The sequence below is a fragment of the Heptranchias perlo genome, chromosome 7 (assembly GCF_035084215.1).
Source record: "Heptranchias perlo isolate sHepPer1 chromosome 7, sHepPer1.hap1, whole genome shotgun sequence".
Classification (NCBI taxonomy): Eukaryota; Metazoa; Chordata; class Chondrichthyes; order Hexanchiformes; family Hexanchidae; genus Heptranchias; species Heptranchias perlo.
This window is the reverse complement of record NC_090331.1, coordinates 96,769,526-96,783,551: the sequence shown is the minus strand read 5'-3', so window position 1 is coordinate 96,783,551 and position 14,026 is coordinate 96,769,526. Positions and strand designations below refer to the sequence as shown.

At 44.3% G+C, this 14,026-nt stretch overlaps 1 protein-coding gene across 5 annotated transcripts in view; it reads right to left on the bottom strand.

Moving 5' to 3' along the window:
- The window catches only part of pcnt (pericentrin), a 314,588-nt gene that overhangs the window by 52,943 nt on the left and 247,619 nt on the right, over window positions 1–14,026 (bottom strand). For all 5 annotated transcript variants that reach the window (XM_067988139.1, XM_067988140.1, XM_067988141.1 and 2 more), the window contains 3 exons: window positions 10,306–10,528; window positions 8,804–8,954; window positions 4,413–5,120 (listed from right to left, as the gene is read on the bottom strand). In XM_067988139.1, coding sequence (XP_067844240.1) covers window positions 4,413–5,120; window positions 8,804–8,954; window positions 10,306–10,528 — 1,082 coding nt within the window. The remainder of the gene's footprint in view (window positions 1–4,412; window positions 5,121–8,803; window positions 8,955–10,305; window positions 10,529–14,026) is intronic.

Sequence of the window (14,026 nt, the reverse complement as noted above, 5' to 3'; positions counted from 1 at the left end):
GACTGGAGCACAAGACTGTCCCTAATTTGCAACGTCGTTCAGGGACATCACAGCATGACTCATGTGGGAAATGGAAAAAATGTCACACTGATGCAGCAGGAGAGCTCTTCTGAGCTTGGCATGTTTGTTGAGGCCAAGAGAGGTTTATTCTGCATGTGGCTTTGCTATATCTGACCCAAGAGTGTTTGATGCTGCCAGTGAATGTCTGAAATGGGAAGAGCGCTAATTCCAAGCACTAACATCCCTCACCTTGATGAGCACAAAAAAAATCTCAGAAAATCAAACTGCTCAGGTAGCCGGCATTATTAATCGCTGTACACATCTGTTCAGCTCTGTGATACCAGCCATAGACTTTCTAGTCAACCTGCAGAAATTATCAATAAATAGGAAACACTGTACCTGTTTATTGATAATTTCTGCAGGTTGACTAGAAAGTATAAGTGTTGTTCCATGAAAACATTCTAATTCCATCCCTGTCCCCAGCTATTGTCTGAGGCTGAACCAGGCCGTTTGCAACCTTGGCGTCCCATTTGACCACAAGAGCTTACTTCTACTGCGGTAACATTGCCCGTCTCCGCCCCACCTCAGCTCATCTGCTGCTGAAAACCTCATCCATGCCTTTGTTACCTCGAGACTTGACTATTCTAATGCCCTCCTATCTTGCTTCCTACGTAAACTTGAGCTCATCCAAATCTCTGCTGCCCGTATTGTAACTCGCATCAAGACCCGTTCTCCCTTCACCCGTGCTCGCTGACCTACACTGACTCCTGGTCCGGGAACATCGAGTTTAAAATTCTCATCCTTTTTTTCAAATCCCTCCAAGGCCTCGCTCCTCCTTATCTCTGGAATCTCCTCCATCCAGCCCGACAACCCTCCGAGGTCTCTGTTCCTCCAATTCTGGCCTCTTGCGCATCCCTGATTTTAATCGCTCCACCATTGGTGGCTGTGCTTTCACTGCCAAGGCCCGAAGTTCTAGACTTTTATCTTTTTAAATTCATTCATGGGTTGTGGGTGTCGCTGGCAAGGTCAGCAATTTTTGCCCATCCCTAATTGCCCTTGGAAAGATGGTCGTAAGCCACCTTCTTAAGCCACGGTTCCGCTGCAGTCTGTGTAGTGAAGGTTCTCCCACAGTGCTGTTAGGAAGGGAGCTCCAGGATTTTGACCCAGCGGCAATAAAGGAACGGCGATATATTTCCAAGTCGGGATGGTGTGTGACTTGGAGGGGAACATGCAGGTGGTGTTCTTTCCATGTACCTGCTGCCCTTGTCCTTCTAAGTGGTAGAGGTTGCGGGTTTGGGTGCTGTCAAAGAAGCCTTGGCGAGTTGCTGCAGTGAATCCTGTAGATGGTATTCACTGCAGCCACGGTGCGCCAGTGGTGAAGGGATCGAATGTTTAAGGTGGTGGATGGGGTGCTAATCAAGCGGGCTGCTTTGTCCTGGATGGTTTTAAGCTTCTTGAGTGTTATTGGAGCTGCACTCATCCAGGCAAGTGGAAAGTATTCCATCACACTCCTGACTTGTGCCTTGTAGATGGTGGAAAGGCTTTGGGGAGTCAGGAAGTGAGTCACTCGCCACAAAATACCCAACCTCTGACCTGCTCTTGTAGCCACAGTATTTATGTGGCTGGTCCAGTTAAGTTTCTGGTCAATGATGACCCCCAGGATGTTGATGGTGGGGGATTTGGCGATGGTAATGCTGTTGAATGTCAAGGGGAGGTGCTTAGACTCTCTCTTGTTGGAGATGGTCATTGCTTGGCACTTGTCTGGCACGAATGTTACTTGCCACTTATCAGCCCAAGCCTGGATGTTGTTCAGGTCTTGCTGCATGCGGGCACGGACAGCTTCATTATCTGAGGTGTTGCAAATGGAACTGAACACAGTGTAATTATCAGCGAACATCCCCATTTCTGACCTTATGATGGAGGGAAGGTCATTGATGAAGCAGATGAAGATGGTTGGGCCTAGGACACTGCCCTGAGAAACTCCTGCAGCAATGTCCTGGGGCTGAGATGATTGGCCTTCAACAACCACTACCAGCTTCCTTTGTGCTAGGTATGACTTCAGCCACTGGAGAGCTTTCCCCCTGATTCCCATTGACTTCAATTTTACTAGGGCTCCTTGGTGGCACACTCGGTCAAATGCTGCCTGGATATAAAGGGCAGTCACTCTCACCTCACCTCTGGAATTCAGCTCTTTGATCCATGTTTGGACCAAGGCTGTAATGAGGTCTGGAGCCGAGTGGTCCCGGTGGAACCCAAACTGAGCATTTGTGAGCAGGTTATTGGTGAGTGAGTGCCGCTTGATAGCACTGTCGATGACACCTTCCAACACTTTGCTGATGATTGAGAGTAGACTGATGGGGCGGTAATTGGCCTGATTGGATTTGTCCTACTTTTTGTGGACAGGACATACCTGGGCAATTTTCTACATTGTTGGGTAGATGCCAGTTTGTAGCTGTACTGGAACAGTTTGGCTGGAGGCGCAGCTAGTTCTGGAGCACAAGTCTTCAGTACCACAGCCGGGAAGTTGTCGGGGCCCATAGCCTTTGCTGTATCCAGTGCACTCAGCCATTTCTTGATATCACGTGGAGTGAATCGAATTGGCTGAAGACTGGCTTCTGTGATGGTGGGGATATCGGGAGGAGGCCGAGATGGATCATCCACTCGGCACTTCTGGCTGAAGATGGTTGCAATTGCTTCAGCCTTGTCTTTTGGGCCCGGCCATCATTGAGGATGGGGATGTTCACGGAGCCTCCTCCTCCCCTTAGTTGTTTAATTGTCCACCACCATTCACGACTGGATGTGGCAGGACTGCAGAGCTTTGATCTGATCCGTTGGTTGTGGAATCGTTTAGCTCTGTCTACAGCATGTTGCTTCCGCTGTTTAGCATGCATGTCGTCCTGTGTTGTAGCTTTACCAGGATGGCACCTCATTTTTAGGTACGCCTGGTGCTGCTCCTGGCATGCTCTTCTACACTCTTCATTGAACCAGGGTTGATCCCCTGGCTTGTTGGTAATGGTAGAGTGAGGAATATGCCGGGACATGAGGTTACAGATTGTTCTGGAATACAATTCTGCTGCTGCTGATGGCCCATAGTGCCTCATGGATGCCCAGTTTTCAGCTGCTAGATCTGTTCTGAATCTATCCCATTTAGCAGGGTGATAGTGCCACACAACACGTTGGATGGTGTCCTCAGTGTGAAGACGGGACTTAGTCTCCACAAGGACTGTACGGTGGTCACTCCTATCAATACTGTCATGTACAGATGCATCTGCGACAGGTAGATTGGTGAGGACGAGGTCAAGTAGGTTTTTCCCTTGTGTTGGTTCGCTCACCACCTGCCGCAGGCCCAGTCTGGCAGCTATGTCCTTCAGGACTCGGCCAGCTCAGTCAGTAGTGGTGCTACCGAGCCACACTTGGTGATGGGCATTGAAGTCCCCCACCCAGAGTACACTTTGTGCCCTTGCTACCCTCAGTGCTTCCTCCAAGTGGTGCTCAACATGGAGGAGGACTAATTCATCAGCGAGGGAGGGCGGTAGATGGTAATCAGCAGGAGGTTTCCTTGCCCATGTTTGATCTGATGCCATTAGATTTCATGGGGTCTGGAGTCAATGTTGAGGACTCCCAGGGCCACTCCCTCCTGACTGTATATCACTGTACCACCACCTCTGGTGGGTCTGCCCTGCCGGTAGGAAGAGTCTGGGACGTTGGCTGAAAGGTATGATTCTGTGAGTATGGCTGTGTCAGGCTGTTGCTTGACTAGCCTGTGGGACAACTCTTCCAATTTTGGCACAAGTCCCCAGATGTTAGTAAGGAGGACTTTGCAGGGTCGACTGGGCTTGGTTTGCCTTTGTCGTGTCCGGTGCCCAGTGGTCCGATGCCGGGTGGTCCGTCCGGTTTTATTCATATTATGGCCTTTTGTAGCGAGATTGTACAACTGAAAACTGTGACTTGCTCGGCCATTTCAGAGGACAATTAAGAATCTACCACATTGCTGTGGGTCTGGAGTCACGTAGAGGCCAGACCGGGTAAGGACGGCAGGTTTCCTTCCCTAAAAGGACATTAGTGAACCAGATGGGTTTTTACGACAATCCAGTAGTTTCATGATACTAGTTTTTTTTTAAATTCCAGATTTTATTTAATTAATTGAATTTAAATTCCCCAGCTGCCGTGGCAGGATTTAAACTCATGACTCCGGATTATTAGGCCAAGCCTCTGGATTACTAGTCCAGTAACACAACCACTACGCTGCTCTACCCTTCTAAAATTAAAGGAGTCATATAAATGCAAGTTGTCGGAGTACATTTTTTTTTAAAAAACATTATTAAAAGTTTCTTTTTTAATTTTAATAGTTTCATTTTGAACTTCAATATAATGAACTTTACTCCAGTGGTTGACCAATTCTCTTTGCTTACCATTCTCTCTTTCAGCATCTTGTATTCTTGTTCGTGGTCAGCTAACTCTCGCCTCTCCTGCCTCCTCTCGCGATCCCTCCTATCATCCTTATTTCGCTCCTTCTCTTTGACTGCCAGAATGTTAGCTTGCAGCCTCTCTCGCTCAGTCTGCAGCCGAAGATTATGCTGCCTTTCGGCCTCCAACAAGCGGTTGAGCTCCTGTCCTTGGGCCTGAACTGACTCGAGCATCGACCTCAGTTTGGAGCTGACTTCCCGTTCTTTCAGATTTTCCTGCTGGGACAGTTGGATTTCATCTTCGAGGTTTCGTTTTGCTGTAATAGCTTGTTGTTGCGTTTTCTCAATCATAGTAGCTAGTTCGACAGTCCTCTTCCTTTCATCCTCGAGTTGACTCTGCAACTCCTTTATAAAGGCACGCTCCTGAGTAGCAGATTCATCACGCCGAGCATTCACACGCTGGTATAGCTGCTCTGACCGAGTACGCTCACGATCCAACGAATCGCTCAACTCTGATACGTGACACCTCTCTATTTTCAGTAGGTCCTGAGTCTCTGCCAGCTTCCTGCGTTCCTGGGACAGCAATGATTCACTGCTCAATAACTTGGCTTCCACTTCTTTGCGGTTGTTGCCATTTACCACCCGCTCTTCATCAAGGGTGACAGACAACTGTTGACTGTGCGCACGTTGGTCCTCCAGAGCCTTCTGCAGTTTCTGGGATAAAAAGAAAAGCCAAGCAACAGTTTTACTTTTTTGGCATCATTTTCAGCACCAATACCCACAATACTAAGTTTCTTCAAACCTTGTATAAAAAAGCTATCCCACCACGAACAGAGAGATCCCATACACTACCAACACTGAATTCAGAATTCCAACTTTTCTTTTTGCTTCTTGGAAATCTAGTAAAAAGCACACTAGTATATCCTTTCAGAATGCATTTCTGTGGAATCTCTGGAGTTCTCTTTTTGAGTGTAGTCAAAAAATGAGGCACACCATGTTAAATCAATTATTTGCTCAAAGCCTGCTGATCTACCGTGATACAAGCTGTAATGAGGTTTCTTGTAATTTTAATTCTCAGTGAATTATTGGAGATGATGGATGCTGGTGACCAAGGAGCTTAGTTTCAGGAATGACATTCCTTAAATAAAGAAGTTCATAGAATTTTACAGCACAGGAGGCCGCCATTCGGCCCATCATGCCTGTGCCGGCTCTTCAAAAGAACTATCCAATCAGTCCCACTCCCTTGTTCTTTCCCCTTAGCCCTGCAATTTTCTCCGCTTCAAGTACTTATCCAATTCCCTTTTGCAAGTTACAACTGAATCTGATTTCACCGCCCTTTCAGGCAGTACATTCCAAAAAAATTGGTAGGGTGGTAAATAGCGAGGAGGATAGCCTCAGTCTGCAGGACGATATAGATGGGTTGGTCAGATGGGCGGAACAGTGGCAAATGGAATTTAACCCGGAAAAGTGCGAGGTGATGCACTTTGGAGGGACTAACAAGGCAAGGGAATACACAATGAATGGGAGGACCCTAGGCAAGACAGAGGGTCAGAGGGATCTTGGTGTGCAAGTTCACAGATCCCTGAAGGCGGCGGAACAGGTAGATAAGGTGGTAAAGAAGGCATATGGGATACTTGCCTTTATTAGCCGAGGCATAGAATATAAGAGCAAGGAGGTTATGATGGAGCTGTATAAAACACTGGTTAGGCCACAGCTGGAGTACTGTGTGCAGTTCTGGTCGCCACACGACAGGAAGGATGTGATCGCTTTGGAGAGGGTGCAGAGGAGATTCACCAGGATGTTACCAGGGCTGGAGCGCTTCAGCTATGAAGAGAGACTGGGAAGATTGGGTTTGTTTTCCTTGGAGCAGAGGAGGCTGAGGGGGGACATGATTGAGGTGTACAAAATTATGAGGGGCACAGATAGGATGGATACTAAGGAGCTTTTTCCCTTCGTTGAGGGTTCTATAACAAGGGGACATAGATTCAAGGTAAAAGGCGGGAGGTTTAGAGGGGATTTAAGAAAGAACTTTTTCACCCAGAGGGTGGTTGGAATCTGGAACTCACTGCCTGAAAGGGTTGTGGAGGCAGGAACCCTCACAACATTCAAGAAGCATTTGGATGAGCACTTGAAATGCCATAGCATACAAGGCTACGGACCAAATGCTGGAATATGGGATTAGAGTAGACAGGGCTGATGGCCGGCGCGGACACGATGGGCCGAAGGGCCTCTATCCGTGCTGTATAACTCTATGACTCTATCTTAACAACTCACTGTATAAAAACATTTGTCCTCATCTCACTTTTTGCCAATTGCCTTAAATCTGTGTCCTCTGGTTACTGACCCTCCTGCCAGTGAAACAGTTTCTCCTTATTACTCTTTCAAAACCCTTCATGATTTTGAACGCCTCGATCTTCCCTTAACCCTCTGTTCTAAGGAGAACAATCCCAGCTTTTCCAGTCTCTCCACATAACTGAAGTCCCTCATCCCTGGTACCATTCCAGTAAATCTCCTCTGCACCCTCTCTAAGGCCTTGACATCCATCCTAAAGTGTGGTGCCCAGAATTGGACAATCCTCCAGCTGGGGCTGAACCAGTGATTTATAAAAGGTTCAGCATAAAAGAGAGTCAACGGCTGATGTTATCCTTAGACATGGGAGTGGTGTCAGAGGACTGCAGGATTGCAAATATTACACCCTTTTAGCTAACATGCCTTTTTAACAGCCATATCAACTTGTCCTGCCACTTTCGAAGAATTCTGTATGCAAACCCCCAGGTGTCTCTGCTCCTGCACCCCCTTTAAAATTTTACCATTTAGTTTATATTGCCTCTCCTTATCCTTCAAAAATGCATCACTTCACACTTCTCTGCGTTAAATTTCATCTGCCATGTCTCTGCCCATTTCACCAGTCTGTATGTCCTCCTGAAGTCTGTTACTATCCTCCTCACTGTTTACTACATTTCCGAGTTTCGTGTTATCTGCAAACTTTGAAATTATGCCCTGTATACCAAAGTCATTAATATATATCAAAAAAAGCAGCGGTCCCAACACCGACCCCCCAGGGGATACCACTGCATACTTCCCTCCAGTCTGAAAAACAACCGTTCACCACTATTCTCTGCTTTCTGTCCCCTAGCCAATTTCATATCCACACTGACACTGTCCCTTTACTTCCACGGGCTTTAATTTTGCCATCAAGTCTATTATGTGGTGCTTTATCAAATGCCTTTTGAAAGTCCATATACACAACATCAACCGCACTGCCCTCATCAACCCTCTCTATTACTTCATCAAAGAACTCAATCAAGTTAGTCAAATACAATTTTCCTTTAACAAATCCATGCTGGCTGTCACTGTTGTTCCAAGTGACAATTAATTTTGTCCCAGATTATTGTCTCAAAGTTTCTCCACCACTGTTAGGCTGACTGACCTTTCGTTACCTGGTTTAATCCCTCTCCCATTTTTTGAACAGGGTGTAATATTTGCAACTCTGCAGTCCTCTGGCACCACTCCCATGTCTTAAGAATAACATCAGCTGTTGAAGCTCCATCTCACCATACAAAACACAGACTCCCCCCAAAAATGGTCTGCCCTTTTCCCAGGAAAAGTGGAACAGATACTAATGTAATGGCTATAAGTCACATGGATATGCACATATTCCATCATTTCAAAAGGACACAGCTCAGCAGGTGGAATCTTTCTTGAAAATGAAGATCCTGACGACGTTTCTTCATTTACATCCTCCAGAACCACCTGGCCCAAACAATACTCCCAGTGCAGCATGGTGGACCTTGCCGGAGAGACACAACACCTGCATTTTTGCGCTCCAAATGCTGTTAGTGCTTGAAAATGGAACACTTTCTATCTTGCACACAATGTCAGCAGCAAGCACTCCTAGCTCAGGTTAGATCCTTCGCTGGGATGAGTTGAAGTTCATAGAATCATAGAAAGTTACGGCACAGAAGGAGGCCTTTCAGCCCAGCGTGTCCATGCTTTCACATTAGGCTGTCTGGAGGCAGAGTCAGAAAAAAAATCACAATGATGTCTGACGGTAGTTCTAATTTTTGCCCTCAAAATAAAAGGCTGTAATTCTATACTGCCTATTGCCCCAGTACTACTTTGTATCGGTCCCACCTCAGCCCGTATGTTCTGGACATCATGTAACCCTTCCTGACCCTGATGTATCGTAGCAGGACTTTAGATCTTTTTTATTTATTCTCAGACAGCAGTATCTTGTCCTCTACACATCTCAGAAACTTTCACAATGAACCATAGGATTGTGGACTCGAGCACTAGTCGGCAATGTGACTAGGAATCACAACAGAGTTATGAAACAACCCCTACCATGATGATCTGGTCCAATCCAACTTTATACCAGCATTTTACTTTCTATTTACCTGGTGAGTTTGCCGTTCTTGTTCTTTGTGCTCTTTGTGATGCAACTGCTCCTTCTCCACAAAGTTCTGGAACTGCTGTACTTTTTGCCGTTCTTGGTCAAATGCCTTTGCTGCAGCTAACAGTTCATTCTCCTTCGCGTTCAATTCTCCCCTAAAACAGAAAGGAGTGACAGATACAGGAGAAAGGGAGAGGTGGAGATGTGTATTGGCAGAAGATACGTGCCAACGTGTGGGCAGCAAAAACAGCAAATCAAGAAGGGCATTGGTGGACAACAGAAATGATGTGTGGGGAGAGGGGAGATGCATCGGTGGCAAAATCAGCCCATGGGAGAAATGTGACGAGTAGTAAAAATGATCCATAGGAAAAGGTAGGCAATGGAAACAACATTCGGGGGAGACACGCAAGTAGCATGGGGGTGAAATTAGGTGGTTAACCAGGATGCAGGAGTGTGTGCAAACAGTTGAAACAACAGGCAAGAAAATGAGCAGAATAAGCAGCGTGCAAGAGAGAAAAAGAGATATTAAATCAGCAACTGTCACAGATCTCTTTATTCCCTACAACGACATGGTCACAATTTGTTCAGTATGTTTGTTCTAAGACCACTATTTTAACGTCACTGGCTGAATGCAAGACCAAATGGGAGAACTTGCACCTCAAGTACTATTAGAGATTCATGAATCCAAAGTACATGTCCTAGAAGTCTATAATCACCAGCCAGAAATACTGCCTGAATCTGCTACGGTCATGATTTCTTTTCTTTGCAACAAAGGGGCTCTTCAAGTTTTGTAGGTCCGGATTATCTCAACAACACCCGCCCCCGACCCAAAATGTATTTGGGGACAACAAAATAACACTAGTTGAACCCCAAGTTTTCCTGAGCCAAGGGAACCTTATTTATGACCTGTGAAGACAGAAGTTTCTGCCCCTCTGAGGGCAACAATTCCATGGGAGGAGTACTGTGACTGTTCTGAGAGGCACTCCCTCAGATCACAGCAGGTACCTCTGAAGTGTGAAGGAAACATTTACCCATAACCCTCATTCAGCCATCTAAGGAGAATTGGCCTCACTTGTCTTGTAAAATGTCAGATGTGATTCCTCCCCTACTGAAAATACAGTAAGTTCCTTCTGGGGCATGGAGGCAGTACCTGAAGTACTTCACTTCTGGGCTTGTCAGGGTCTTATTGCACAAAAAGAATGCTGTCTTCTCTACAGAGTGGGTGCCTTGAGAGCAGAGCAGTGCATTGCCTGTCAAGCAGGATTCCCTGAGTGGCAGAGTACAAACATGCTGAACACACCAATGCAGCTTGGTTTAAGAGCTTTGTGATCTGTATAATCGGCTAGAAAATTAGCAACAGAGTTGTTTCTGATACCATCAGAGACTGAGCCACATTTCAACTGATATTCTTTGTTGCTACAGCTTAATGATGGTTGCATGCCCAGGGAAATGAAAAAAATGTGCCTCATTCTCACTTCTACAGATAGAGTGACTAGGCCTACAAACCTGAGTTTCTGGAGATTTTGCTGTAGTTCATGTCGAGTCTGTAACGCAGCCTCCAGTTCTTCTGTGACCTCAGACAGATCTGACTTTAGCTCTGACACTGAAGTTTGGTCAGTCTGCAAGTGCTGGCGGAGCTCGTTCGATCGTTCTTGCTCTGCTTTTAGGGAGTTTTGTAGATCATTTGCTATGGTCTGTTCTTGTTGAAGTTTGTATTCCAGCAACTCCACTATAGTGGACAGAAAAAACACACTCTTAAATAAATGTCTTCCCATCTGAAGTTTGTCCACAACTTTGAGAATATTGCAACAAATCAAATTATTTTTGCACCACTTTTAATCTCATTTTTCCAGCTCCTTCTACAACATGCACAGTACCACAGCTGGGCTACTCAGAGATCTCTCCCAATCCTGTTCTTGAACTAAGTATCAAGTGTGTGTGAAACAGTGGTTAATATTTCACTGCACTTTGTTACAGTACCATGTGCATGCCCCTGAACAAGCCAACAAGCAACCCACACAATAGCCAAAATCAGGGGCACCTATTTTTTGTCTGCTTGTGTCCTCCTAGTTTAATGCAATATTATAAATCCTCAGGAAAGATGTACAGAGGTCACTGGTCCCTGATAATGCCTTAATTTACTTTAGTGAAAGCTTGTTGCAATGAAAAATAACCAGCAAAAAAAAAAAATAGTAAAAAGCAGTTGCTAAGAGCACTGATATTCACTGAAAATAAGTGAACCCTGCACAAGGTGGGCCTGAGAATAAATGTGAAGTTTTAAAAAATTCATTCTTGGGATGTGGTCGTCGCTGGCAAGGCCAGCATTTATTGCACATCCCTAGTTGTCCTGAGAAAGTGGTGGCGACACTTCAATTTTTTACAACTGAGTGGCTTGCTAGGCTACTTCAGAGGGCAGTTAAGAGTCAACAATGTTGATATGGGACTGGAATCATATAGGCCAGACTGGGTAAGGACAGCAGGTTTCCTTACCTGAAGGGCGTTACAACAATCTGACAGCTTCATGGTCACTTTTACTGATACCAGCTTTTTACTTCCAGATTTTTTAAAACTGCATTCAATTTCTCAAACTGCCATGGTAGGATTTGAACTTGCATTCTCTGGATTACTAGTCCAGTGACATAGCCACTACACTACCAGACCTGGTATGTGCACATGCATGCAAAATAGAACCATCACACAAATGCACATAATCTGCTTTGTGTGTTTAGCGGACTTAAACAGGAGGTGACTAACGCATTGGCAGATCTTGAGGTTGAAAAACAGAGCCTGCGATACAGTTGGAACTCAGGACTTTATACTGGTAAGAATTGTCAATGGCAGTCGAGTAGTATGTGTGTCACTGATTGCACTCTTTGAAGGTAAAAGTGCCTACAGCTCCTAAGGGATCTAACTGTTGTTCTACACCAGTTATGTTGCTTTTATATTGTACTTTTGACATCAGTACAGGACATTCTCATTCACTACCTAAACCTCATGTACAGTGCTGGTGAAACTGGGAGATTTGGCCTCAATGGTACAGGTGGGCTTCATGTTGTAATATAAAGCAGCTGGCATGGAGCACTGGCAAAGAGGTATGGTTCTAAGGTCAGAATGAAATTCTAGTCGCATAATGCACCACCATTTATGTTTTAAAACAGTTTGAAAACTGCTATTATGGGAAACGAGTTTCTGCAGTCTCAATCCAGCTTGAACCAGTCATGGGCCCTACAGTTTAAAAAAAACTGCCCCTAATTTGGCACAAATGGATACTAAATTGGCACTTTCACTCAGAGGCTACAGGAGAGCTGGTGTGGGAAACAGAAAAAGGGTCACATTGGTGTAGTTTACTCTGCATCTAACCCTGCTACACCTGACATGGGAATGGCTAAAATAGGAAAACGTTGCATTACCATGCTTTAACATTCCTCATTTTAAGCACAAAATTTGCCAACAAAAGTTAAATAAAAAAATTACAGGCCCTACAGAGTGAGGGAAAGAAAACAATGCATGCATTTTCATGACTCAACTCTGCTTTTTAGTAATTGTTTTTTTTCACGGCAACAAGTAAATTAAGACTAAAAGAATAGAAACTGAATCCATATGGAATGAAATAAAAGATAAGAAGGGATCGATCACCTAATAGTGGAAAGGCGATGGAGGAAGAAATATGCAAGCAAATTTGTGAAATGAGTAAAGGACTTAGAATAATAACCATGGGAGATTTTAACAACCCCCGAATAAACTGGCAAGAGGTAGGGAATGGAGTTTTTACAATATGTGCAGGACTCCTTTCTTACCCAGGATATAAAAAGCCCAAGAGAAGAATCACTACTGGATCTAGTAATGGGAAATGAACCAGAACAGATAAGTGAAGTAAGTGTTGGTGAACATCTGGACAATAGCGATCACAACATAATAAGATTTAAGATAAAGATTGAGAAGGACATAAATAAGACAAAGACCAAAGTAATAAATTGAAAAAAAGCTGATTTTAAGGGGATGAGAATGGAACTAGGAAAAATAAACTGGGAAAATTTACTGACAAAGAAATAGAACAGCAGTGAGAAACATTTAAAACGGTGAAAGTGTCCAGGAGAAACATATCCCACTAAAAAGTAAGAACAAATCAGCCAGTAATGACACACCATGGATGAATAAAGAATTGAGGGCAAAATTGAAACTAAAGAAAAAGGCATTCACTAAGTACATAGACAACAAAGGAGAGAATGACAAAAAGGAATACGAAAAGGTTAGGAAAGAACTCCAAAAAACAATGCAACAAGAAACTACGAAAATAAATTATCAAGGAATGTAAAAAGAAATAGTGAAGTATTCTACAGACAAATAAATAAAAGAAAAATCAGGATAGGGATACACACGATAAACTCACAGGTAATGACAGCGAAATAGCAGAAATATTAAATAATTACTTTGCCTTAGTATTTACCAGGAAGACTAACAAGGTGGGCATGACATTAGAAGAAGAGATCAAAAAAGATATAAAGACATTTATGATAGTGGGGGGGGAGGGGGGGATGATTGACAAACTAATCAAACTTAGAGGAGTTAAAACCCCTTATCCGGATGGAATGCATCCACTCATATTAAAAGTTAGGGAAGAGATAGCAGAGGCACTGTTACATGTTTATATTAAAATTAATTAGTAAAGGGAATAGTGCCAGAGGATTGGCAGACAGCTAATGTTATTCCTATATTTAAAAAGGGAGATAGAACAAATCCAGGGAACTATAGACCAATTAGCTTAACGTCGGTAGTAGGGAAGATAATGGAAACCTTACTCAGAGATGTAATAGAAAAACATCCAGAAACCGAAAATATAATAAAGACTAGTTAGCACAGATTTCAGAAGGGATGGTCATGCTTGACCAAGAAGTAAGAGATAGGCTAGACAAGGGTAATGTAATAGATGTAATATATTTGAATTTTCAAAAGGCCTTCGATAAGGTACCACATAGCAGACTCATGGCTAAGGTCAGAGCATGTGGAGTCAGGGGACAAGCAGCAGAATGGATAGCAAGCTGGCTACAAAACAGAAAACAGAGAGTTGGGGTTAAAGGGAGTTACTCAGACTGGCAAAAGGTGGGATGTGGCGTTCCACAAGGATCGGTGCTGGGACCACTGTTGCTCAGTAATTTACATAAATGATTTGGACTCTGGAATCGGAATTTGGGGGTGTATAGTTAATACTGAGAAGGGCTGCGACAAA